Source organism: Molothrus ater, chromosome 11, assembly GCF_012460135.2.
Source record: "Molothrus ater isolate BHLD 08-10-18 breed brown headed cowbird chromosome 11, BPBGC_Mater_1.1, whole genome shotgun sequence".
Classification (NCBI taxonomy): domain Eukaryota; kingdom Metazoa; phylum Chordata; class Aves; order Passeriformes; family Icteridae; genus Molothrus; species Molothrus ater.
In genome coordinates, this window is record NC_050488.2 from 8491334 (window position 1) to 8516226 (window position 24893).

The window sequence follows — 24893 nt, forward strand, 5'->3', positions numbered from 1 at the left end:
TTCTGCCATTCACCTGATGCTGGGACAATGGCAAACTCCACATCACAGTTCGTCAGCTCATCAGAACTGGCAGGTACCCCTCTGTGTTCTCCCACAACTCTTTGATAGAAAGAACTGGAAACAAAATGACCAACACAAACATGGGACAAAAAAATCACCTAAACCAAGTAATACTAAAATAATTTAAAAATATCTCAAAAAAAAAATTAATTCCTATATCCCAAATTCTCCAGTTGAATGCATCATGACCAGAATTAGGAGCTAAGTGAATTTTAGTATATTCAATGTGTTCATTACATTCCCAGCTCCTGTTACAGACAGATTACACAGCTATTTCAGTTCCACCCAAAGGAGCAGGCTTGTAGCCCGCAGAGTCCTGTAGGTCTCAAAAAGAACCCAAAAAACCTTCTTCCCATCCCCTTACACTCCCCCCACTTTTAAATCTCATCATTTCAATTGCCTGAAGGCTGGCTTCAGGTTTCTTACTACTCATATCATGACAATTTTTCAGTGAGACAATTGTTTTACCCCCAAATGCACCACAAACCATTATTGTCCTGGGACAACCGAGAACTCTGCCTGGTAGAAATCAAGCAAGCATCACAGAAGTCACTGAAACATTTCTCACCTCACAGGCAAAAATGTGGGAGGAAGGGTCTACCTAACACACACTCTGGGAAGTTTTCCAAAATCTTTATTTAAGAAGTGTTTAGTCTGACACAGTTCCCTCCAAAGCCCTGGAGAGATGCTGGAAATATCCACGTGAGGATAACGCATGAATGAAAGAGACACACTAAAACCCTGTTCCAAACTATGGTTCATGTCACTCTGTTTCAAGGCAGATCTGCACTGCAACCACGGAAACTCCGACCCAGCACTGCTGTCTTCCTCAGCACATTCCTGCTGGATGACACTTTACATGAACATGTGTGAAATTCGTACCAGAAGACTCATCTGTCACACATCTCTCTCCTACACCCAGGATTGTCGTGCATTTTCTTCTGATGTTCTTCTTTAAAAAAACCAAAAAGCACTGCTGATGACAGCACGCTAGATGAGAAGGATATTTGATCTGATTTAATATGGCAATTGCTTGCTCAGCTATTTTATTAATTGAGACCATTAGCAATAACTGTAACCAGTTACTGGAAATAATTTGTTGCCTGAAATTTGCAACCAAGAAGTTGCAGCCCTGCTACTGGTCCATCAGGTCTTTCCCAGCTGTAGTCCAGAAAAGCTTTTTTCTTCAAATTACCAAACTAACAAAGTATCTCCACACAAACAAACAAACAAAACCAGAAAAAGCAGTTCCTGACTCTTTCCAGTTTTTCTCTGCATCCAACTGCTCCGCAGCATGTCCAGCCCAGCCTGACAGCCATCAGGATCACACCTCCTCTGCAGCACTCCACGTTTCACTGCAATTTCCTTCTGGATCAAATCTTTTGACTGCAACTCCTGGCTCACCCTAGAAGTTCTCAGGATCAATCCAGCCATTATCATCCAATGCATAAATCAAGCTTTCCATGCTTTTGTAGTAACTTCTTCAGACCTCCAAATAAATCAGGTACCCCTTGTATGATTCTTGTTTAGACATACAAACTTCCCCTTATTATAAATTCAGATCAGAGCACCATCACACTGCCCAGGCATGTTGCTCCTGCACTGAGAAAGCAAACAATATGAGTGGAAGGAGTGGTTCCACCAACAGCCCAATTCCTAAATTTAGTACCCCTGTCTCTTTTCAGTAACAGCTTTTTAAGGGCAAGCTGTGCTATGTCACAAAGATGCTTCACCACACACCCTCCACGGTGCACAGGGAATCCTGACAGCATGGAGCCCAGCAGTCACCAATACCCTCAGGGAGTGCTCTGGGGCTACTTCATGCACAGGTTAAAGTGGTAGAGAAATCTGCCCTCTGGATCTTGCCTCTGAGGAAAACTAATAGAGGCAGCAGGTCTGGAGAAGCATAGGAAATATTGATGTCTTAAATCAGTAATCATGCAAGGGAAGAGTAACAGCTCCTCCTGTTCTCTCTTTCCCAGCATAGAGTTGTGATGTCACATGCACCCAAACCCAAAGTTGGTATTTTTCCTTCAGTGAGGTAGAGCTCTTTCCTCCTCATATCCACTTCATTCTGCATAACCATTTACTTTATGGAGTATTTACCCTCCAAATCAAATCTCAAAAAAAGCAAATCAAATTACAAAATATCCTTGCTTATTTAAATAATTCCTTTCTAATTTGACCTTTTCATGGCTTTCAGCAAACTGAAAGGAAAAGTCCAGAACAAGGCTAACAAGTTCAGTAGTGAGTGGGATGAAATTGAACAACAGTGCATCATCTTGTCCCAGGGCATTGTTTGTATCTTTACTGTTCATCTTTATGATTTCAGCTAATTTTGTAATAAAATATTTCCCTTTCTTCCCTTAAATTAAAATACCAAAGAAATAAACTTTCTATTTTACTATTTCTTAAAAAATGAAATTTCCAGAAGTTTAAAACCACACATAAAATCAGCTAAATCTATATAGTCTTATCTCAAAATGTCATCCCTTTCAAAACATTAAACTAAAGCTAAAACATTAGTTCTGCATATGTAGCAAACAGCCTAAAAGAGAATGACATGTCAGCAATCTGTCTGTTATCCAACGTGACAACTGTGTTTCTCACTCAGAATAACCAGTCTCGCAGAAGAGTAATGTACATCACAGATTCTCTCAGTTTGCAGTAGTACACTATCTCCATTTCTCCGGGGACATTATCTTTGAACAACATATCACTCTGCCCTTGGAACCATCAAACTGACATTTGACAAAACTGTGGATGGCTTGTAGGTTAAATTTAAAACTCCATTGAACCTTCCCTTGCACATCTCACTGAGCTCTGGCCTCCCATGGAAACAATTAGGAAGTCCAACATTAGAGCTGGTGGGAAACTTTCTAGCACTGGTCAGTACAATTCACATGGAAAAAATATCCATCTCCTGCTTATCTGCAGGAAGGAAAGTTTGGGGAGTATATAACCTGTTGTAACCAAAAGGTGTGGGGATGTCACTGTACTGATGGTTATACTCAGAATATTTTTATCTTGTACAGGCAGGTGCACATGAGGGCATTATGCCAATATATTTGATTTTCTTGTTTTTCATCAGTATCAATAGCCTACCACATTTTAAAACCAATGCAGCATTTTCCTAACCATAAAAACCTCCTAGGAGTATGGATGACTAAAATGACAGCTAAGAACATACTGATCAGCAGAAATTATGGAAATTAATAGATCTGTTTCTTAAATTAAGTTTTGACCTTAATGAAGATTCAAGTTGAGAAAACTTAACACTTCACTGAATACCCACAATAAATTCTAATCATACTCTACAACTTATCTGGGACTCTAGGGATGGAAGCTGGCAGGGTTATGCAGACAGTTTGCTTCAACAAGGTCAGTTGGCTTTTTAGGTCAATAAAACATAACAGAAATTGCACCTCCAACTGCTGAACAAATGTTTCCGCATACCAATCATTGAATTCCAGTGAAATCAACCATAATGACAACCACATAGCATAATACCTTTCTTTAGGCTCTCTTAAGCTAAAGAGATTTTCAATCAATGTTGAATATGCTCTGATAGAAATGCAAAGTGGTCACATTCAGACAATAATTTCATCATGGCCAACTCCATAATAAATGCATTTATTTAACTTCTGGAAGAAAGAAAGGTTCTGAAACTTAATTGTTGAAGTATTTTCACAATCTGGGTGTAACAATTGTCCCCTCAGGCACATAAAAATATACTTGAAGTAGATAGACAGTAAATTGAGCATTCATCCAATTCTTTACAGCAATCAATGAGCCCCAAATTTCAGAAACAAAACTTTTCAGCTGGAAAGTAACTTGTGATTGCGACATGCACTAAAGAACATCAGGAGGGAAAAAAAGTCTTGACATCTTTTTGCAATGAGCCATCTTTAGCTGTGCAATTTGAAGACATTCCTGTCAGAGACTTCTCTGACATGTCTGAACTGTGAATTGTGCTTGGTCTTGACTATCCCAAGAGAAAACATCAAAAAGATGTTTTAAGACTTGGCCAACTTACAATTTACAACCACCCATAAACATGAGAAAGAAAATTAACACCAAGGCCTACTAAGAGAAAAAAATGCCTAACAGATACATTTTTGCTTCCAACAAGTACCACAAGGCATGGAATACTTGAAAAGTTTACTCAGAAGCAGTGTGCAGAGACAAATGCCAGCTAAACTAATTTACAACCTGGAAGAATTCAAAACACAGACCTAACTACATGAGGTTACATCCAAACACAGCCTAAAAACACATACAGACAACTCCTTTACAGTTATGTGCTGGTCCTGAATCTGGCCAGCAAAAACAGCTACAAGTTCCTGAACCACTGCAACTCCTCATATTCTGTTCATGAGCAGTAAAAGGGGCAATGACAAAGTATTAAGAATAAGTCTCTGATCTTTGGTATAAACCTCTCTGTATACAATTGTCACTGTTCATTACCTGCTGGGTTGGGCTGTCTACCAAAAATTATTCCCCGTGTTAAACTCTCTAAAAAAAGATAACATATGCAAAACCAAAAGAAAAATCTTCACACAAAACAACATATGAATTGAATATGTTGTCAATAACCATTTTTTCTTATAGGCATTCAAGAAAAAGATTCATTTACTGGAAAGTTTCTGGTCTACAAATGAAACGACCAAAAACTTCACAATAGGGACGAGCAGAATAAAAACAACAAAATACAAACATAAGTTAATAATGTGGAACCAAAACAACCAAATAAATGAAGCATCAATGAAAACCTTCATTGTGGAAGGAGCATTAAGTAGGAGAGCAGAAAATACTGACCTGGAAGTCAAGCTGGTTGGAGTAGGGATGAAAGCAGCAGTTTGGAGAAAAACAGATAGGGAGGAAGACAGCAAAAGAGAATAAAGGGAGGAACACATTAGTTCTTTAAAAATATAACAAGCAGATGTTATATTAGCAGATTATTAAAAAGAAAAAAAAAGAAAAGGAAAGGGAAGGGAAGGAAAAGCAGGAACTAAAATGAAATTTCTGCAGAGCTACATCCTTCCTGTGCACTGAAGAAAATAAATTTTAAATCAAAAGGGTATCTTGTCATTGGTGGACAGCAGAAAGACATCCATATTTATAACCATCCAAATTCCAAATTCATATACACACCAAATAGAACAAATAAATTGGATGAATATTGGTAGCACTTGCTGCCCCACAAACATCTTGTCATATTCCACAAAGTCTTTCATGTGAACTGTCATAGGCTGGTGACCCTCATTCATCAACTCTTCCCATGGCAGTCAAAGCAGCTAAACCATTTGGCAACTTGTTCAAAGATATTAAGTTCACAAAGCACTGTAGCTAATAATCAAAGATGAAGATTTGACACCCCAAGCCACCCCAGAAATGCATCCCCTTCCAATGCTGACAGCAAATTTTTAATTCAGTATGAAGTAGAGAATTAATATTTCAGCACTGAAAATACTCTGATTTTTGACTGCTTTATTTGTTAAAAAAATACCTAACACACCCTTTTCAAAAAGTAAGGCTAAAATAATCCCCACACAGCTAGACTAATCCTTAAATCTGTCCCCAACACACAGTATTTTGTGATTTTAAGAAAAGGATCATACTCAACAGCCATAAAAGTAGATTTTTAAAAATGCAATTATTCCACATGCTGATGTTTTGTCTCTTGTGCAATGATGTGTCACTGCTGTGTAGACTTACCTTCATGAGAATTCAGATCCAAATTAATTCAGAATTAATTAATTAATTTTAGTCTGAATACCCCAAGAGCTTGAATACACAGCTATAGTGCTATATACCCACTGCATATTAGAAGTAGACAACAGAAACAAAAAACTTCTTGTTTAAGAACAAATAGGTTTGTCTCATAGTATAATATTTTTAAATGGACTTTTATATTGTTGCAATCTTTGCTGAGAAGCTACACTTAGCCTAGCAAATGACCAAGCATCTCTCATACCACTGGACAAACATGGATCCAAGATTTTGCAATCTTCACCACGTTGGCGTCATTTACTTTCTCTTTTCAGTCTAAATTTACCAATGGATAATTTATATCATATCATGTGCCAATGCTCTTTTACTGAAATCACACTGCTTTCCCCGCAGTGCTCACCCCTTCCCATATTTGCACAGAACAAGCATCCCTACAGAGCTCTGTTTTGCCAGAGAAACAAACCACTGTTGCTTAGACTCCTCCCGTGTCATGAGCACTTCATTCCTTCTTACCAGCCCTCTCTGCACCTGTTGCCAGTTTTAACTCAACTTCCAGGCGTATGACTGATGAGAAGTACACAGCAGAGCTCCACACAGAGCCTTGCCAGCCCCTGGTGACATTAATACCTTCCTATCCTTACTGCAGATATTTATTCTGACATATCAGGATTCACTCCTCATTATTTAGATCTCTGCTTCATTATTTAGATGGCTCATAATGACACAGCCATAAGCAAATTCACCCAATCTTTCTTTGCCTGTATCAAGGATTATCCTTAGTTTAGATCAGGCAACTTTACTGGTCCTGACTTCACAAACATGCATTTTATGCCACTGTATTTCACTTCATTTTGTGATTCAAACTGTCTATCACATTTCATAAACATACTTCTCATTCTAACACCATCAATAAAAGCTTTAAACAATACACTCCTTCAATCCTGACAGTTCTGTTTCAGCTGCAGCTCCCTCTCCTTGGTGAGGCTCTTGGCATTAAAACTTGAGCTGATCACTACCTTACCCAGTTTCATTTACATTAATTAAAAAAAAAACTCACAAAAATAAAAACCAAAAAAGCCTGAACCACATTTCATTCATCAAGAAAACCAAGAAAAACAGCAAGTTAAATTTAACAAAAGCACATTATACATTAAATGTAATATCTTGCATTTGATTTTAAACATTTTTTAACTATAAACAGATAAATTGTAATAACTTTTAGTACAATTTTCAAATAGCTTAACTATAGAAGGTGTAGTTTCTCTTGTGTAGTAATAAGAAACTGTAAAATAAAAAGTTAATATAGGGAGAGTAATTAAAGAAACAGACCAACGTGATTTCATATAAGTAATAATATTAATCTGAAGTGATGACGCTCAGGAGTGTGATAGTTTCTGAGCCAAGAAAATCACATTAAAACCAAAATAATTACCATTCACAGGAAAACTTCTTCATAATTATTAATAATGTTCATCTGCCAAGTAGCACACACTTATAAAATTAACTGCCCATATCTCAAAGCAGATATTTCTACCCCTGAGTATTTGACACTTCGTGTGTCAATACTTTCTGACTAGTAGAACGTTAATATTCATCTCCTTGTTTCAATTTTTGTTTGAATTTTTAAATGATAACTTTATTACAAGCATTTTTACTTTTCAAGCTTATTTATACAAGCACACCACATTATGTTGAAGAATTCCTGTGTGAATATAACAAATATTGTGAGGATACCACAGCTTGCAATAGTCTAGATTATCACTTCCTCAGAAATTTATGTTGATATATTTTGACAATTTATCTTGTTGCAATTATCTTGCAGTGTAAAGATGTTGGCATAGCAGTGAACGTGGATCCCAGCAAGCTATGAATGAATAAATGCATTTTAATGTCACATTCATTTTCCTACAGGACCCCAGAGATGCCCTTGCATCTGAAGTTTGAGGAAATGTCAAATATATGCTAAAGGTCCATAGCAAAGTTTAACCACTCCATCACATTCTAAGTACAGCACGTTCTCTTCAAAAGTCTGTGTTCACTCAGCAGTACCACACCATTATTTTCTTAGAAGTTATTTCAGGGTTGACATCCTCATCAGAAATAACAGACTAGAAATTAGTGCTCCAAAACTTCACTGCTAAGAGTATAATAAATTTGAAAAGGAAATGAATACAAAAATAGAAAATTCTCACCCACTACAGATTCTCAGACAATAGGAACATTGTATGCTGACAACGCTGTACCAGTATCTCTGGACCCCTTAGTTCCTTGTGTAAGAAGGTTCCAAGATCTATTTAATTACAAAGGTTATAAGACAAATCCCAAAACCCTCCTCTCTCCATTATGGAAAGCCTCAAGAACCTTTCCAGACACAAGACAATCACTATCTGGTCAAGATCAGAAAATATTCTTTTGAAGCAAACAAAGACTATGGGAACACCAAGAAACAGTTACAGCTATTATTAAATATTCATGAGATGGCTTAGAAATACTTACCAATACTTTTCAGATCTCTGAGAATGACTGATGGTGTTCACACTTGAAGAAACATGTGAGGGCAGGTCTGATTCACAAGTTACTAAAAAGACAGGATTGCTCCCCAATACGTTTTTCTGGGGGGTTGTTGTGCCTGTAAATTGCATGTGACCTTTCCTATATACTCTTGTTTTATGAAGAGTATTAAAAAACAGAAACCTTAAATTTTTCCAAAGTCAGCCAACAGGAGATGCAGTTCTTAAGTAGCCCTTTTTTGTTCTTTTATAAAGCATTACCAATATACACTTAAAAAACATACTCCGCTTGTAACCTCTGCTTCTGAAATGAAGATCAAGTAAGCAAAAATGCTACTCAATGTAAGACAACACAAAAATTACCTTTCTAACTCAGCAATTTTCTTATCTTTGTCATTCTTCTCATTCTCTACTTCCTTGAGTATTTCTAGAAGTCTGTCAACCTCAGCCTGAGCTTTGCCACATTCTTCTCTATAGTACGAGGCCTCCTTGTCAAGCTGTTTCATTCTGTCTGCAAATTCTGGATTCATCCGTGCCTCCTCTTCAGCTTCATGAGCCTTCAGAATCAATATTTCAAAAAGATAAGGGTGACAATAACTTAAATAGCTTTAAAAGCTTTACTTCTTCAGTCTCGGAACTCAAGTTTACATTAAAAAGGATTATGGGTATTCCTGTCTGATGCATTATAAAAATAAATAAAAATACCTACATAGTCAAACTCTATCATCCTGAAAGAGGAGGGGATTTAAGGGGGTTTTTACATATTAAAGTGACCCCACTTTAAAGGTGTTTTTCCAAATTTAACAAAAACTCACCTTGTGATTCATTAAACTCACATTAAGTTCAGTGTGTTTTGAATATATAGGCAATTTCTTAAAAAATCATGTCCTCTTTCCCTATACAGAAACACACACACTTTGTCCATGTATCAGTATACAAACACAGATACATATATATACATATTGTATATATCTGTATCACCAGATGTCTCAAATGCAGTTTGACACAAAGAATTTAAAGGAAAGAAATTGTTTTTAATGCAGAGGTGATTTTAAAAGATAAACCAATAAACTAAAGAAGCTGATTTCAGCAGACATCTTACCCAATAATCCTTTTTAGCCTACCATTAATACTTAACCTGAAACATCAGAGGAACAAGCCTATTGGTGAAAACAGCACAAACCTGGCAAACACATGCATGGATGGGTGGGAGTTCCACAGACAAGAGAGAGCAATGAAAACAACAACAGTGCAGAGCCCAGGCCAGCTCCCATCAAACCTAATGGCAAAAACCCAATTAACGTCAATGGGAGCACGACCTGGCACCGAGTGCTTTCAACTTGGCTGCAATAATCACAGACAGATGGAAACAACGATGCACTGCAATGCTTAGCCTACCCCTTGCTTCCCATTATTCCTAATTGGCATCTTGAAAGAGCAGGCAAGGAAAAAAGAAGTAGTTTAAGGCAGTGCACATTAAACATAGAAAATTCAGGTAACATACAGGATTTTTTACAGAAATTCGTGGTATTTAGAACTGAAGGTCCTCCAACTATCTTAATACGCAGAGAAGACATGGACTTACTTATCCTTCTTAATTTCAGGGAATGGACAATGCAAGCAAGCAATGAAAGAAATGCAGATCAAAATGAAGCATGCATGTTTGGGAAAGAACTAATATAAACTACAGATACTAGAAGGTCCATATTCTTTGCAATGGTTAAAATTTTCTGTATAAATAAAGAACAAGTCTGAGTTTACTATAAATATAACAAAAAATTGAAATTAGTAGGGAAAAAACTTAGGAGGTTTGCATGTAACATATCATTTAAGCATGAGGATAATAAGAAAAAGATAGTAGATTTGAAGTGTTATTTATCCTATTTGGAGGTTTTTTATTCAGAAGAAATATTTCATCACCAAAAGAAGCCAAGGGAATGACATGAGGAGCCTAATAAACCTACTGACCTTGCTCTTCAAAATCTCTGTTTTGGTACATGCTCCAGTCCTGAATTCCATTCCATAGGACTTTTAAAACCCATAACTTGTTTCAAGGTAACATTCAAGGAGTATCTTGATTTTACCATTTGAGTGAGATGTCAGCAACAGATTCCTTTTCAGGCTCATAATCTTCCTTAATAATAAACTTGGATTTCTTTTATACCACATGTTAATTGTATCAAGATATTTACTTTCAACTAGCTTTGTAATTTTTGAAGTCAATGTAATACTCAGACTCAAGACCAATTATCAGAGAAAACACTCTGATTGTCCATCAACCTTATTACAATATTATACAGTAATTTTGCAAGGAATAATTTAATTCCATAGGTGAATTCACTGTAGAAAAAGAAACATAACCCAACTCCCACCTTCAAGATACTAAGAAATATGCAAAAAGCATATTGTTCCCTATTCTTCAGATTTCTCCTCCTCTCCCAAGGGTAAATCCAGAATTTCACAGCTCCTCTCTAAAGGCTGTTGCTCTTTCATGCAACTCCCTGCCACCTTTCTGTCCTTTCCCTTTAGTATGGCACAAAATTCATTATATACCAGCCTTTCTTCCATCATTTCATAGAGAGGAGAAATACCCACCTCCGTCCTCTAACCAGTCTTCACTTTAGCATAAAGTCTCAGCTTCAGCCCAAACATTTTCCCCATGTACCTCTACCCTTCGCTTACCCCAGAGCAAGAAGCAATGCAGATGAGGGAGAGAAACCTGTCTCCTTTTTATATTTCATTGCCACACTGCACTTTCAACAAGGAAAATGCATAATTGGGCAAGAACATAATAGCATCACCAACGCAGAGGTGCCAAATGTTCTACTGCCATGGGTATCCTGACACACAGCAGCTCTGAAAAAATTACCAACTGCACAGATGATAAACAAATCACCACATAAAATAATAAATATATTCCTCAGTTTAGCCCTTTAAATCTTGGCTCAACAGCATGCTAAGGAAATCAACATTAAGGTGAAAAAGTATTTTCAGTTCTTGTTTTCTGTGGTACTCATGCCATTCCATATTTGTGGGATTTTTTTTTGGAAAGTTCTGCAGCACAAACTGGGTCACTGCATCTCCCCAACATGAACTGGAACTCTGAAGATATGATTAAATGTGATTAAGCATCCAACCAATGTCATACATAAATCAATGTAAGCATCAAGTTACTACAAGGTTGGTCTTAAAAAATAATCTAAAAAAAAATAAAGCCGGTATTGCAAACCACCAACTGATCCAATTGCCTCTACTTTTCAAAGCACCTAGAGAATTTTTTTTGGAATATTTTCAGGAACCAGATTTCTACAAGGGTATTGCCGAAATGAAGAAGTAAAGTCAGTTAAAAAGGGAGAGCAAGAACAAAAAACCAAATTTTCACAAAGGGCTCTCTGCAGGTGGTATTTTAACCTGCAATTCCCTTTAAGGGACTCTTCACATTGTAAAGAAAGCTGCTGATACTAAAAAAGAGCAAAACACAATCCATCTGACATGGCCAAGACAAAGGCACAGAATTACTTATAAGGCCCCATTTTATTTTACGGCTTTGAAAGATGTGTTTGGATCTGAACTAAGCACCTTTCCGAATTTGTTGTGTACAGATCAGGGGTGATTGTTGACAGCTGGAACTTGACTCTTGAGGTCAAACAGTAGGCCCAAAGGAGTTAAAAGGCAGCTCAGTTGATATTGACCCTGCTCCTGCCAGGACAGGGCAGATTTCTTTGGCTTTTTTTAGGCTGTAGACTGCACTGTTGGATCTAGTTCTAGACAGAAGCTGCATGAATCAGAAAGTCTCTGCCTATTTCTGCTGTACTCTCCTTTTTCTGCTGAATTTCTGTCCCCTGTTTACTCCTTAAGCTCTCTCTTACCTTGGAAAACACATTTTCTGTTTCTATGGGGCTTTTATGGTAGGAGGGACTGGTCCATGTGTATTTTTCAGCTTTCTTAAATTGTATCTGCAAATTATAACCCTTTTGTGTACAGATTAGGTTAACTGCAAACTAATCCGCTCACTTTAGGATGCTTTTTCTCCCAATATTATGACTGTGATTTTGTATGTTATTTTTACAACTGAGTAAAAATAGCATATCACTCTACCATTAGAATGTCACAAATTTTTACATTCTCATCTTTGCTTCATAAGCACTGTAAATGGTTTAGAAGAAAAGTAACATTTCCTTATGTAAACCACAAATTTCCTACAGAAATATCATAACAGTGTGGCACAGACATGCAACATGAATTATTTAGGCTATTAGAGTCTTATTCTACAGTCATGCATGTATTATTCTGCATAACAGAAATGGAGGGATAGATAAGTATTTCATTTTTAAAGCTTCAGACACAAACATACACAGAAATCAAGTGGGTACTTAAAATCAAAAAAAAAAAAGAAAAGGAACAGCAGAATTTACATGCAAGATATTTATTACTTTGTAAGATCCTTCAAATTTTATTACTTCCAAGAAAAGATGGGGGAAAAAAGATTGCTGTCACACAAATTTTCTTGTCTCCTTAAAACTCAGGAGGTTTTCATTTAACTTTAGGGACGGCTCTAAGTAATTTATAGTGTATTCTGCAAATAGTTTAAATTTTAATCTGACATTTCTCTTATAGAAGATCTTGGAAAATGTAGTCTTTAATATTCAGAAAAAGGTTCACCTGAACTCCAAACTCAATACAGCATGATATTTAAATGACAGCACAAAGGCAATAATGTAATTTCTTATAATTAATTTTGCACAAAATCTCATTGGGTATTTCAAAAAGTTCACCTTTAAAGCATGAAGAAATGTATGTCCAATTCTATTTACAACTTATTCTCATATATGAGGAGAAGAAAGAAAGTGAGCAAGAGAAGTTTATTTTTAAAAAATCATCTTGTGGGTATAGTACGATTGCTGCCTGGTGCCAAAGGAAAAGGATCTTGCATCCATTGCTTTGCAACTTCCAACAGGCTGTCCTTTTGAAAATTAACCACATAAAGGCAGAAAAAACAGTTAAGGACTGACTTTGGAATACTGCACACAAACAGATTAGAAAGTAACAAATTAATTGTATACAGCAGAATCACTAATATTGATCTAATGACTGGCCAGTATTTATGCAAACCAAGCTAAAAACCAACAGTAAAAAGACTCCAGTCTGAAAAGACAAGCACAGGAGCAGTGCAAATGACATGAATAGAAACATAACTACCACAAAAGTGACCCGAGATGATACAGAAAAAAAGGGGGTTATCATTGAAAGGGACAAGCTCTTTCTCCAGCACTGTGCTGGAGGGTAGAGGTGATAATATCAGGTTTTATGCTACTGTGCTACAATTTATGACTAAATTCTAAACAAGGTAACCAATAACTTCAAAAGTAAATAGAGCAGATTGTGTGGGAATCTCCTTTCCCATACACAAGTCATGACATATGCATGACATGGCTGGAGCTACAAAACCTAACCATAATAGATTCCAAAGCTGGAATCCTGGTCCACGGACACCCATGGCAAAGCTCCCCCTGACTCCAGTGATGGCAATACCTCCTCTAACGTGCAGTATCACATTACTTCAGCTACAAACCCACTTCTTCTATATATACACTATCCAAATTACATAGTAATTCTGACTAGGATTACTATGTAAACCATAGCTTTTAAATTGCTCTTACAGTTACATCATTTTTCTGTCCTGTGATGCTCACAGCACATTAAATGTAACAATCTCAGCCAAAAAGATTGAAACGCCTCTCTCTAGAGAAAAGGTTTGTTGCTGCTCTTCCTCAAATTGAAGGAGTCAAGTTAAAAGAGATATTGTGCAATTAAGCAGGCATTTGTGAGAATATTAATGCTAAACAAGCCAAAGCAATGCTGTGCTTTTCCAAAGACTGCCTTTTGCATTTATCATTTTATATTTCAGTATTTTCTTCACTTAAATACAAAGTTTCCATGTTCCTAATGTGTGTATGCTAAATGTATACACTCTTTCATAAGCAGAACTCATCTATTTTAGTCATATGGACTTTTGAAAATACTGCCAGTCATTTCCTAGCTATTACTATTCATCTAATTAACTCAGTCACTGAAGATAAACTGAATAAATTAGGAGTTATGTAAGTTTGAAGGATCAAATAAAGTACTGTACAAGGAGGAATTAAAAAGCAAAGCAAAAGGAAAAAAATTTCTGCATGCATTTTCTAATGGAGAAGTTGAGGACCTAAAGGACGTTTGTTTTCTCAGAAACACAGAATGTACCTATTTAATACATTTCAGATTCTTAAACAGGCCTTCAAGTCCACAAAGTTCATTTTTTGGATATAATGGATACAGCAGAGTGAGCACCAGGAGTGTTCTGCAAAGCTCCACAGAGGAAGAGCACAACACAGTAAGGGAATGGATCCTCATGCTTCCATATGTTACAGCGGGCATTTTAAACGTGAACTTACTGGATTGTACATCTGATTGAACAACTGCTCAGCTTGCTACATTGCAAAGTTGGTAGGGAGTGAAGCACAGACAGGAAAAGAAGGAAAGATCCAGGAAAACAGCATTAGCTCAACAAAACCAGTGCATTTGCACAGAAGAACATGTCATTAAAAAAAAAAAAAAGAAAAAAAAAGGTAGAAATTTAAGATTCTAAACATTCCTTGGTGAAAGTGAGAGGCACTGGGGAAACATAAATGTTGACTTTGGCTCCTAAAAAAGAATAGCTGGAGTAAGAAACTTAAGGTTTGTGTTACTTTCCCTTTCTCAAGTTAAATAACCCATGAAATAAAGAGAGGTGTCCACTTTTGATGATACATTAAGTGCTGGTCTCAAGCAATGAATCACGAGAAGTGCTTTTGGCTGAGGCTGCAATTTATCACCAAAGCTTCAAAGACAGTAATAATAAAAGATTAATTAAATAGTATCATTAAATTTATTACTTTCCTTTTGTTTAATACAATACTGAATTTTCTATGCAGAATGACTTTCAAACAGTACAGCTTAGCAAATAGTACTTTAGCAACTGCAAATATGTCAGTAAGCAAGTAAATTTAGGATCATAAAAAACAACAAAAGGAGGAAATTCTGGAGTGGATAATAAAGATTATATATACATACATATATATAAAACACTTTGCTACCTCTTAGGTAATTCTCCTGCTGTTCTTTCACAAGTAGCAATACAAACTAAGTCAACAAAAATCTACGTAATTTTGGGAAAAACGCATTGACCATTCTCTGGTATTTAGAATTATTTCTTTTAAAATTTTTCATGTATTTCAATCCATAATATTCATCAAAAAATGTACAATAAGCATGTCTATAATTTAAAACATTAATTTTAAAACCCAAATCTAGCAGTCACATGAATAATTACTTGGTACAAATATCCTCTGCATTATTTTTTAAATGTGCCTACTGTGTGAAATTATGGGTTTCGAATCAGCATATTTCTTCTTGCCGAAATGTAAAAAATCCAGTTATGTAGTACTAAAAAATATTTGGATCTAATCAGATCCAATAAAATCCATCTTTATTATCAATAAATGAATCCTATTGTCTCCAAAAAAAACCCAGAAAGCAAAAAAAGCTGGGGAGGAGAAACGCCAGAATTTGCTTTGGTGTTTTTTATTTACAATTTTAGTTTGGACTTGCCCCTTGTGCACATTTTCCTTCAGACATAGCACTTACCACCATTAGTGCTCATGCAAGACTAACTCCCAGCAAGCGTGCACAGGGTACTATCTTCATATTTCTTACTTTAATTTGTTAAAACTTATAAATCAACATTGAACTATAATTATTTTACAGCAGCATAACAAAGTACCTCTTCCATGATATTTTTAGAGAGGAGTACTGTGTAAGCTACTTGGAATTTTTTCAGGGAGACAGCCGCTTGGAGTGGGTTTGGAAAGAGAGAAGCGAACTGTGCCAGATGCCTCTGCTCCTGCAGAGGTTGATGCTCACACGTGAGCACACTCATGGGACACGTGGGCTCATTTATGACCCTGCTGCTGTCCCCTCCTCCTCTGAGCCAGACATGTGCAAGAGTGACCCAGGTTTCTGTTTCACTCACTTTCCTGAGGAGTGAGAACACGGTGCAGGTATTTTTCTGGGGACCAATTACTTTTAACGCAGAGTATTTACAGGTTTGAACATAAAGTATTTCATTAAAGAAAATGTGAATTGAAAATGACTGTTTGGAGTCTACTGTCATTAACAGTCACTGTTTCTGTTCAATTAAGCATGCCCAGAAAGAAGGTTGTAACTGCATTTTATTGTGGAAATACCTGGTCTCCTACAAATGGTGGGTGAATTTCCACTGGGGTTTTATGCTACATTTATGATATAATAAAACTATTATGTTTTCAACTTTCATTCAATAATTGTTTGTATTTAGGAAACATGTTCCCTTTTTATACAAAAGACACCCCAGACACTCTCTGACTTTTCTAAGTGCTTGTTTTTCCATTACTGTATGATGTGCTTAAATATGCAGTCATAAACAATTCACTTAGGATTTCAAGTCCTTCAAGAGGATTTTGATGAGGGTTAGTTAAGTGATCTGTGCTTCCAGGGCTCTTTTAACTATATTTTTTAAATGAAGAAAAAAATACATTTCAGATTGTAATGAGGTATCTGTTGAAGTGGAGTGCAAAGTAAACAAACATTTTTTCTAACAAACTAAAGCAAACTAAATTAATTCCCAGATAAACCTTTTTTTGGAGATTTTAATTCTACCCTCAATAGCATTTTTAAGGTATCAGACATTTAAATTATTTGTGTTTCCATTTGTATATGTTTATTGAAAAAAGCTTCCCTTCCTCTCAACTAAAGATCTAATGCAGGCACCTAATTGCACATATTTATTCTGAATTAAGACAGAACACAAGTATAAGGTTTACACACTGGTATCCTTAATAATTTGCAATACCTTCTTCACAGGTCAGGCTATTGAAACAATGCTTAATCTGAGCAGGATACTACTCAACCTGGGTAAAAAGAGTGTCAGAATATTATGCTAACAGTGATAACATTCACAGAAAAAATATTAATTACCAGAAAATGAAAAACTATATCAGTATTAAAAAAAAAAAAGGAAAACAACACTTGATGTACACTTAGTCATGAATTGCAGAAGGCAAACGTAATGCCTGACCCCATCAAATACGTAATGAGAACAATGAGAGCAGACATTACTACAACACAGAGAAAGGCCAAAGAAACAATGGTATCAAAACACTTGCAAATCATTTAAGCAAAATCTAGTTTATTGCAGCAACTTAAGTAAAACCATGTAATAAAATACAGGGTTTGTACATTTTCCTTTAAATGCTTGCTTTCACTTCTTGCTGAAGAGAAATACTGAATTGCCAGCTGATATAAACTTTTGAATATTTTGCTTAATTATCACAAACATGTGTTCACCAACAAAGCCAAAAATACATCAAAATAAAACCTAGCTAGAGTTTTCATTTTAGAAGCTGATTTTAGCTGAATTTTAATTAGGAATTCCAGCATTTCTTAGACAAGCTTATAATTTCTTTTCTCACCCTGCAAACATTTCAGTTTACTTCTAAAAGTGGTGTTAATTCACACACATAAATTCCTGGTTTGATAATTCCTTTCTGCCCTTTTCCCTCCAATGCCCTGCTCTCAGTTCATCTATTTTGTTGCAGCTTCTCAGAATTCCCTCACAGAGCTACTGAGGACAATTGCTGAGTGGCTTTGGTACAAACCAGTGGCTTTGGTACAAACCTCTTGAGAAAAAGCAGTACTTGATGCAAGCATCAGCAAACAGCATAAGATGGGTAGATTCTAGATTTACTCCAGAAGAGTAAATAAGCTCATCATTTCAAAATGAAGGTATGGGATGCTGATTTTTGTTTTGCTGATTGTTTGTTTAAGACGGAACTTACCTTTTTCAACTGTGCTTCCAACTTACTACACTCTTCTTTCTTTTGTTCTATGGCTATTTCTAAAGACTTAAGTTTGGAGTCTCTTTTCAGCCCTGCTGATGCCAATGAAGATGCATGTTCTTTGAGATCGATTAAACTAGACTGGAAAACGACCAAGAGTAAAAAGTTAATTCCTAGTCACCAGGACACTAACTCATTGCCAACTTAGCAATCACTTGGATCCTGTTCCCCCTCCCCCAAAAAGAACTGACTCAAAGATAAGCATTGATAGCAAAAGACACCATTTTGTGCATACAACTGGAACCACAGGAGCTGGCATGCAGTGAAACACAAACATTCATAGTACAGACGAGCTCATGTCATATTCTGGAGGTACAAACACACTGAAAACTATTTCTCTAACTGACAAACAAAAACAGGAGCAGAAATTGAATATTTGAGCCTAGTGGAAGCTTAGGTAAAGGACAAAGAGATAATGATGCACAACTATGTAAAAATTGAAGCAATATTTTATGTACAAATGTGGACTGTGAAAAATGCTTAAGAAAACAGCAATTCTGAAGCTGAACACTGAAGTGGCAGAATTTCAGTACTTGACACGACTCAAGAGTAATCCTATGCACTTTCTTTCATCATAATGACATGGATAGAAGAGCAGAGTTTTTAAGAAAAGACTGACCTCTTTTTCTGTCAGTTCAGCTTGTAAAGCATTAACCTTCTCCTTCAGGTCCTTGTTTTCTTTTTTATAAGATTCAATTTCTTCAAGTCTTTCTCTGTCATCTCGATCCCTTTGCTCCTTCAGACGCTCTATTATTCTTTCCTAACAAGGGAAAGAATTGCAAAACAGAAAAGTTGGAAATAATTTTAATAAATCACAGCATTAAGTTTGTTTGCATTATGTAGCACTTCTTAAAAAAAAACTGCAGAAGCAGAGGATGATTGAGTTAATGGTATTAAAGTCAATGCAAGACTTCTCTAGATTTCAAAATCATAAGATCAAGTTTTTAAATATTTGATAAGAGTAACACAGTACAGGAACTTCATTAAAGAGGTATACTGATACAAGTATGTTTAGTTTTGTGATAGATGTGGAAAGATATTCACTTCAATAATGCATTTCCTGTATTCATAATTGATTGAAGTCTTGAAAATAAGTTTAAAACAAGCCATGAATAGTTTCCTCAGGGCCATGACCAGTTTACTCAATTCCAATTTTGTTATTACTCCACAGTGCTTGCAATAAGATGTCAAAGTTCCAGATCTAATCAGCCACTTGCTATCAGCAACTTACAGTTTACACATATCATATTTTGAGATGTCAAAAAAACAGTTGTCCAAGACACAGAAAAAGTACCCTGATAAGAATTAAGAACTGCAAAGGAAGATTTTCCTCTGTCTAATTAACAGTAATCCTACAGGCATTAAAACTCAGCCATGTTTCTGCATATTTTGCTGATCTCCAATAACTATTTCAAGATTTGCTGACAATCACCAGTCATTGATTGGGTGATTAATTCAAAGGGCAAAATGGAAAAAGCAAACACAGTCGTATGGCTTCGTTAAGTTCTGATTATGTTCTAGAAAATTACATTCCATCAATACTTGGAGGATGCAAGTACCAATCAGAGAAAAATACTTAGGGTACAATGAAACAACCACTAGCACTGCATTCCAATTGGGAGCAGGTCTTAAGCAGAGTATCAGGAGAACCACTGGGATCATTGGGTGGTGGCAGTCGGGGGCATAGAAGTCATATCATTTAGGTCCTGCACTTGGCTCAGGGCAATCCCAGGGTGGGCAGATAACAGAGCAGCCCAGAGGAGGACTTGGCTGTGTACAGTGACAGAAAACTCAACATGACTCAGCCATGAGCACTCAGAGCCCAGAGCACCACCTGTATTCCTGGGCTGCATCCAAAGCAGCGTGGCCAGCAGGTCAGGGGAGGTGACTCTGCACTCCTGCCCTGCTGACACCCACCCGGGGGAGAACTGCTCCAGCTCTGGGGCCCCCACACAAGGACACAGACGTGCTGGAGAGGCTCTTGAGGAGCCCAGGAAGATCTGAGGGCAGCAACAATCTGGTTTAATGGAAGGTGTCCCTGCCCACAGCAAGGGGGTTGGAACTAGGTGATGATCTTTAACATCTTTCCAATCTAAATTTATGACACTAAATAACTTCAGGTTTATCCCAAATAACAATGTAAATTCTTAATATTTTGAATATTAATATTAAGATGCCAACCTCCATAAATTAGAATTATTTAACAATCATAAACATTCAGATTCCACCTGGTTATATTCAGAATTGATTTTTTACCAATTCCTTCTTGAAGATTTATTTACCCAAATGATTTTTTCATCTACAAGAAATTAAACATAACACTATTTCATCTTTTTAATGAACAGTGTATTTTTTTCTCAGTCAATCACAAAAGAAGACTAATTTATCTGTCAGCTGCATAAGGCCAAATGTCAAAAATGTGTTAAAAGGCCCTAATAAACCATGTTTTGCTTGATTAACAGCTAACTTGCAGAAATCCCAACAATGTGTTCTTGTTTCAGTCTTGTTTGCATTGGGCAGCTTTCCTTATGCACTAATCTGGGACCTCACAGGTCTAATCTATTTGCACTTTATCACAGAAGCAGGAACTGAATTGCCCCAGCATATAGCTCCATTATCAGACATACTCCGTTGCTTATCTGCTGTATGCTGCTACAGTAGGACCAACTTTATAAATATCAGCTTCATGAAAGCAACCTCTTGAGCTGCTTTGGGCCAGTCCAAGAGCTGAGATATTCTTTGAAAAGTTTCTTGTTATAACATCAAGGCAGCTGATAGCACTTTTGCAGTCTGATTTTCAAACCTTTCTTTTTTAATTGTAATATAATCCTTATTATTGCTGTTACAAATTCTCAGTGCTCAGAAGCTCTGAAATTAGGGATAAATACTTGAATGAATATGTTTTGCAGCTTAGTTCCGAAATGAACTCAAATGCAACTGAAGTTGATTTGTTTCTGATTCAGAACAAGAGGAAAAATCACACCAGCAATATCATCAGAAAAATTATAAGATTAAAAGAGAGAAAACTTAACATTGTTTTATTATATCTACATTAATTTCTCATTTAGTGTTCCCAAGATACCTAATCACTAAATACGAAAGAAAATCAAGAGACAGATACTTGGAAATATCTATTTCCATAAAGAATAAGGAGACACACTTTCTAATTCAGAGCCAAAATCTTAATCTGTGTATTTTCAAGAAAACTGCAGGAAAACATTTGAGGTTTTGGACTTTAAAAATGGCTTTATAATTCATTAATATCATATGATCATGTTTTAATTTGTTTTTTTCTTCCTGTAGATGCTAAGAAAAGCAACTCAATCAGATTCCAGTAAATTGTGGTTAGCTAAACTTGTATGAATACATTTTATTTCTATTTCAAAAGATCTTCTCATGACAGTCCTGAAGTATTTTATTCATTATTTTTTAATTAAAATTCTAAAAACTATTGAATGGACAAAGAATTAATTTAATGCAAAAAAACCAGCCTAATCTCAGAGTACAAACACAAAATTATATAGTTGAAAAGTAGGTCTGATACAATTTCTAGAAAGAAAAAGCATGCAAACCAAGTATTCTTAAATGAAAGCATCATCCTTTCTTGACAGCATTACATGCTGAATTAATAAAAGCACTTCTACTGGTGCAGTTGTTAATAAACAACTCACTAAGGGTTCCTGCTTTGTCCCACTTGGACAAACCTCTATTCCAGATTTCTACCAGTACTCCCAATGGAAATATTTAATAACTCTTGATAAAGCCTGTAGGTCTGAAGAATGCTGCTGCATAAGAAAGTTACTGAGAGCAGTCAGGAGGAATAGGGAAGCTGGACACAGAAAGGAATGAGGCACATGTGTAAACAGACACTGTCAAAGTATTTAGCTGCCAGAAGACAGAAGAAAGCCAGGTGTAATTGTCCATTTGGAATTTCTAGAGGATGGCAACTGGCTTCTTTCAGTGTGTAACTTCATCCCAGAAATCACCCTTGACTTCTAAAAATCTGCCCTTCCAAGTGTGGCCTTCAAGGGACTCTCAATGGAAAAGAAATTGAGGGTGATTTCCCTATACAGCAATCAAAATCCTACAGAGAGATGCATTTACCTTGGAAACTTTCTCCTCATTGTGGCTCATGCTCTCAGACCAAGCACCCCATGGTTCAAAGCTAATCTGAATCCTAACTCGGCAGTGGTGCTTGCCCCCTACTCCTATGCAAGTCTCCTACTCTATGCAAGTCACTCTGCTTCCCAAAGGACTGTTTTAAAAAATCCTCAGCTGCCTCTATGGGCATTTTGGGAAAGTGAATAATCCAGAAAATATAGTTTACAAGAGAGAAAACAGATTAAAAAGTACTTTCTGTCACTTTTTATTAACATGCTGTGAAATTGGTGAACACTGTGTTGAGATTAGCAGCGAAAGGTTACAGAAATGTATAATTTTTTTGTATAAATAAATGCTTATGCACATGAATCAATACCAATAAGAACTTTTTTCACTGTTGTTGACCAAGCAAATGCAAGAAAATCAATTAAAAACACAAGAAATAAAAAAAATCTGACATTAACATTGTATGTGTCAGTGCCAACACAACTGCAGCATTTTCAAGTCATATTCAGTCATAAATACCTTCATAGGATTACACACTGCAGAATGGCACATATTACTTTACTGTTCACATTTAACTAGTATATATTAAGATCTGTGAGCAGAAAAATGTGGGAATTTGTACTAATTTTTTTGGCATATAAATTCACTTGCATTACCTCGTATTCAAAGTAAACTGAAAGAAAAAACTTGACCTCACTGAAACTGGTAGGAATGTTGCCACTCATTTAAACAGTCCAGATTTATCCCTTCTCCTAGGTATTTTCAAAATAAAGGCATAGAGCTCGTAAAAGAAAAAAAAAGGAATGCTCAATATTTTTTTTTAATGAAGCAATTTCCCTTAAAAATGAAGTGTAGGAAGCCAATAGTGCTCAGGGCAAGCCAAGGTAACAGTTGGTACAGCCAACTGTTAATGGGAAAAATAACAGGATAGTCAAGATCACAAAGACAGAAAAATGCCTAAAACTCTAAAGTCAGGTGTCCAGTGCCTTTCAGTTCTTTCAGGGAATAACCACTCACCTCATCGACGAAGGCAAAATCTTCCCATGTCCTGGGCCACTTTCTCCATAAGCATTCAAAGGACATCACTAGTTCCCCTCCAAGTTCTGTGTCAGTTCATCCCCTGACAGTCATTGCTGCTCATCCTACCACAACAGGGCCACCTGCTTCCCTGACAAGGCCCCCAGCCTTTGGGAGAGCTGTCAGGCCAACTTAGAAGCACATTTTCTGCACACACTTCACCCACAAGAACAGCACACAAAGGTTTTCAAGAGAAAACTTTACCTTTTCTGATAGGGCTTCCTCTAAGGTTGCCAGCGCTGTGTCTGTATTACTGGAATCCGTCTGCAGCGACTTCACTCTGTCTTTTAGATTAGTTAGTTGTTTGTCTTTGTCCCTAAGTTGCTCCTGTAGATTTTCAATCTGTAAAAAAAAACATTACACTAATCATTGACCTTGTCATAATGTTCCAATGCTGAGTGCATACACATCACACATATGATACACATGCCCCATTATACTGCCAGGTGTGTAACTGCTAATATCATTAACAGTTTTAAACTTCAGTCGTCTCTATTTTGTTTTCTTTTGCTGAAGCAGTATAATTTTCAAACAAAATAAAGGGAAAATCTCACTGCAGTCAGGTATTTTATTATTTAAATATTTTCTGATATTAATCACTCTAAGGTAGTGCATTATCTCAGTAATTCAAAGTATGTCTGGAATTACCCCTTTAGATTATTCTAGTTCAATAAGAAGGACAAAAAAAGGGTGAGGCAAACCAATTTGAGTGAGCCTTAAAATGAGGAAGAAGAAAGATTATAACCTGCCTATCTAAAAATCTCTTCTTCCATGATGCCTTGCTGTAAGTAAAACTAAGCTGGGCAGAGATGAGGATGTTTATTTTTAAAAAGGCCAAACCCACAAACAACCAAACAAAAAAATCTCAAGGGGCACCACTTCCATTCACTTTCTTCACCTCCATGAATATTTCAAGTATGTCACTCTATTTTGGATATTTAATTTCTTTAAATAAAACTGGTTCCTCATCTAGAAAGTATTTGAACATATTGCTCAAGTACCTACAAGCACACTGTCATGATTTATAGTGGTTAATTCAGGAAGAGTTAAACCACAAGGGTTTTGCACAAGAAGTTGTCCACAAAGCAATGTGGACTTAGGAAGCAAATGTGAATAAAAGCACTCAGCTGCTGATTGTGATGGCAATCCCCTTCCGTGGCTGTAAGGCACTGTGTCCTCTGGGCAGAATGCAGGGGGGTGTGTGTGGTGTGTGTTGTGTCAGATGTGTAAAATTTCATTAATTGTCTGTTGGAAGAATTCCCCTCCCTCCATCCTGCACCCTCAGTGCCGCTCATTATTATGCACCAACTGGCACAAACCCAAGATTTGTTACTTAAGACTTCATACAAATAAATAGTAACAAGAAAATTAACTGGTCTGTTATTTTAGTATGCCACTTGAGATAATATAAGAAAATATGACAAAATCCATGAAGTATCATTTGCTCAAAACT

At 36.4% G+C, this 24893-nt stretch overlaps 1 protein-coding gene across 13 annotated transcripts in view; it reads right to left on the reverse strand.

The window, feature by feature from the left end:
• Window positions 1-24893, reverse strand: part of ERC2 (ELKS/RAB6-interacting/CAST family member 2) — a 407210-nt gene that overhangs the window by 241470 nt on the left and 140847 nt on the right. For 3 of the 13 annotated variants that reach the window (XR_004981041.2, XR_004981038.2, XM_036390910.2), the window contains 7 exons: window positions 23645-23782; window positions 18876-19016; window positions 18197-18337; window positions 14738-14773; window positions 9702-9731; window positions 8667-8860; window positions 4879-4890 (listed from right to left, as the gene is read on the reverse strand). Coding sequence is in view for 1 of the 13 variants with exons in the window: in XM_036390910.2 (XP_036246803.1) it covers window positions 4879-4890; window positions 8667-8860; window positions 9702-9731; window positions 14738-14773; window positions 18197-18337; window positions 18876-19016; window positions 23645-23782 (692 nt within the window). In the remaining 12 variants the exon portion in view is untranslated. The remainder of the gene's footprint in view (window positions 1-4878; window positions 4891-8666; window positions 8861-9701; window positions 9732-14737; window positions 14774-18196; window positions 18338-18875; window positions 19017-23644; window positions 23783-24893) is intronic. The other 10 variants (XR_004981043.2, XR_004981042.2, XR_004981046.2 and 7 more) reach the window with 7 other exon arrangements.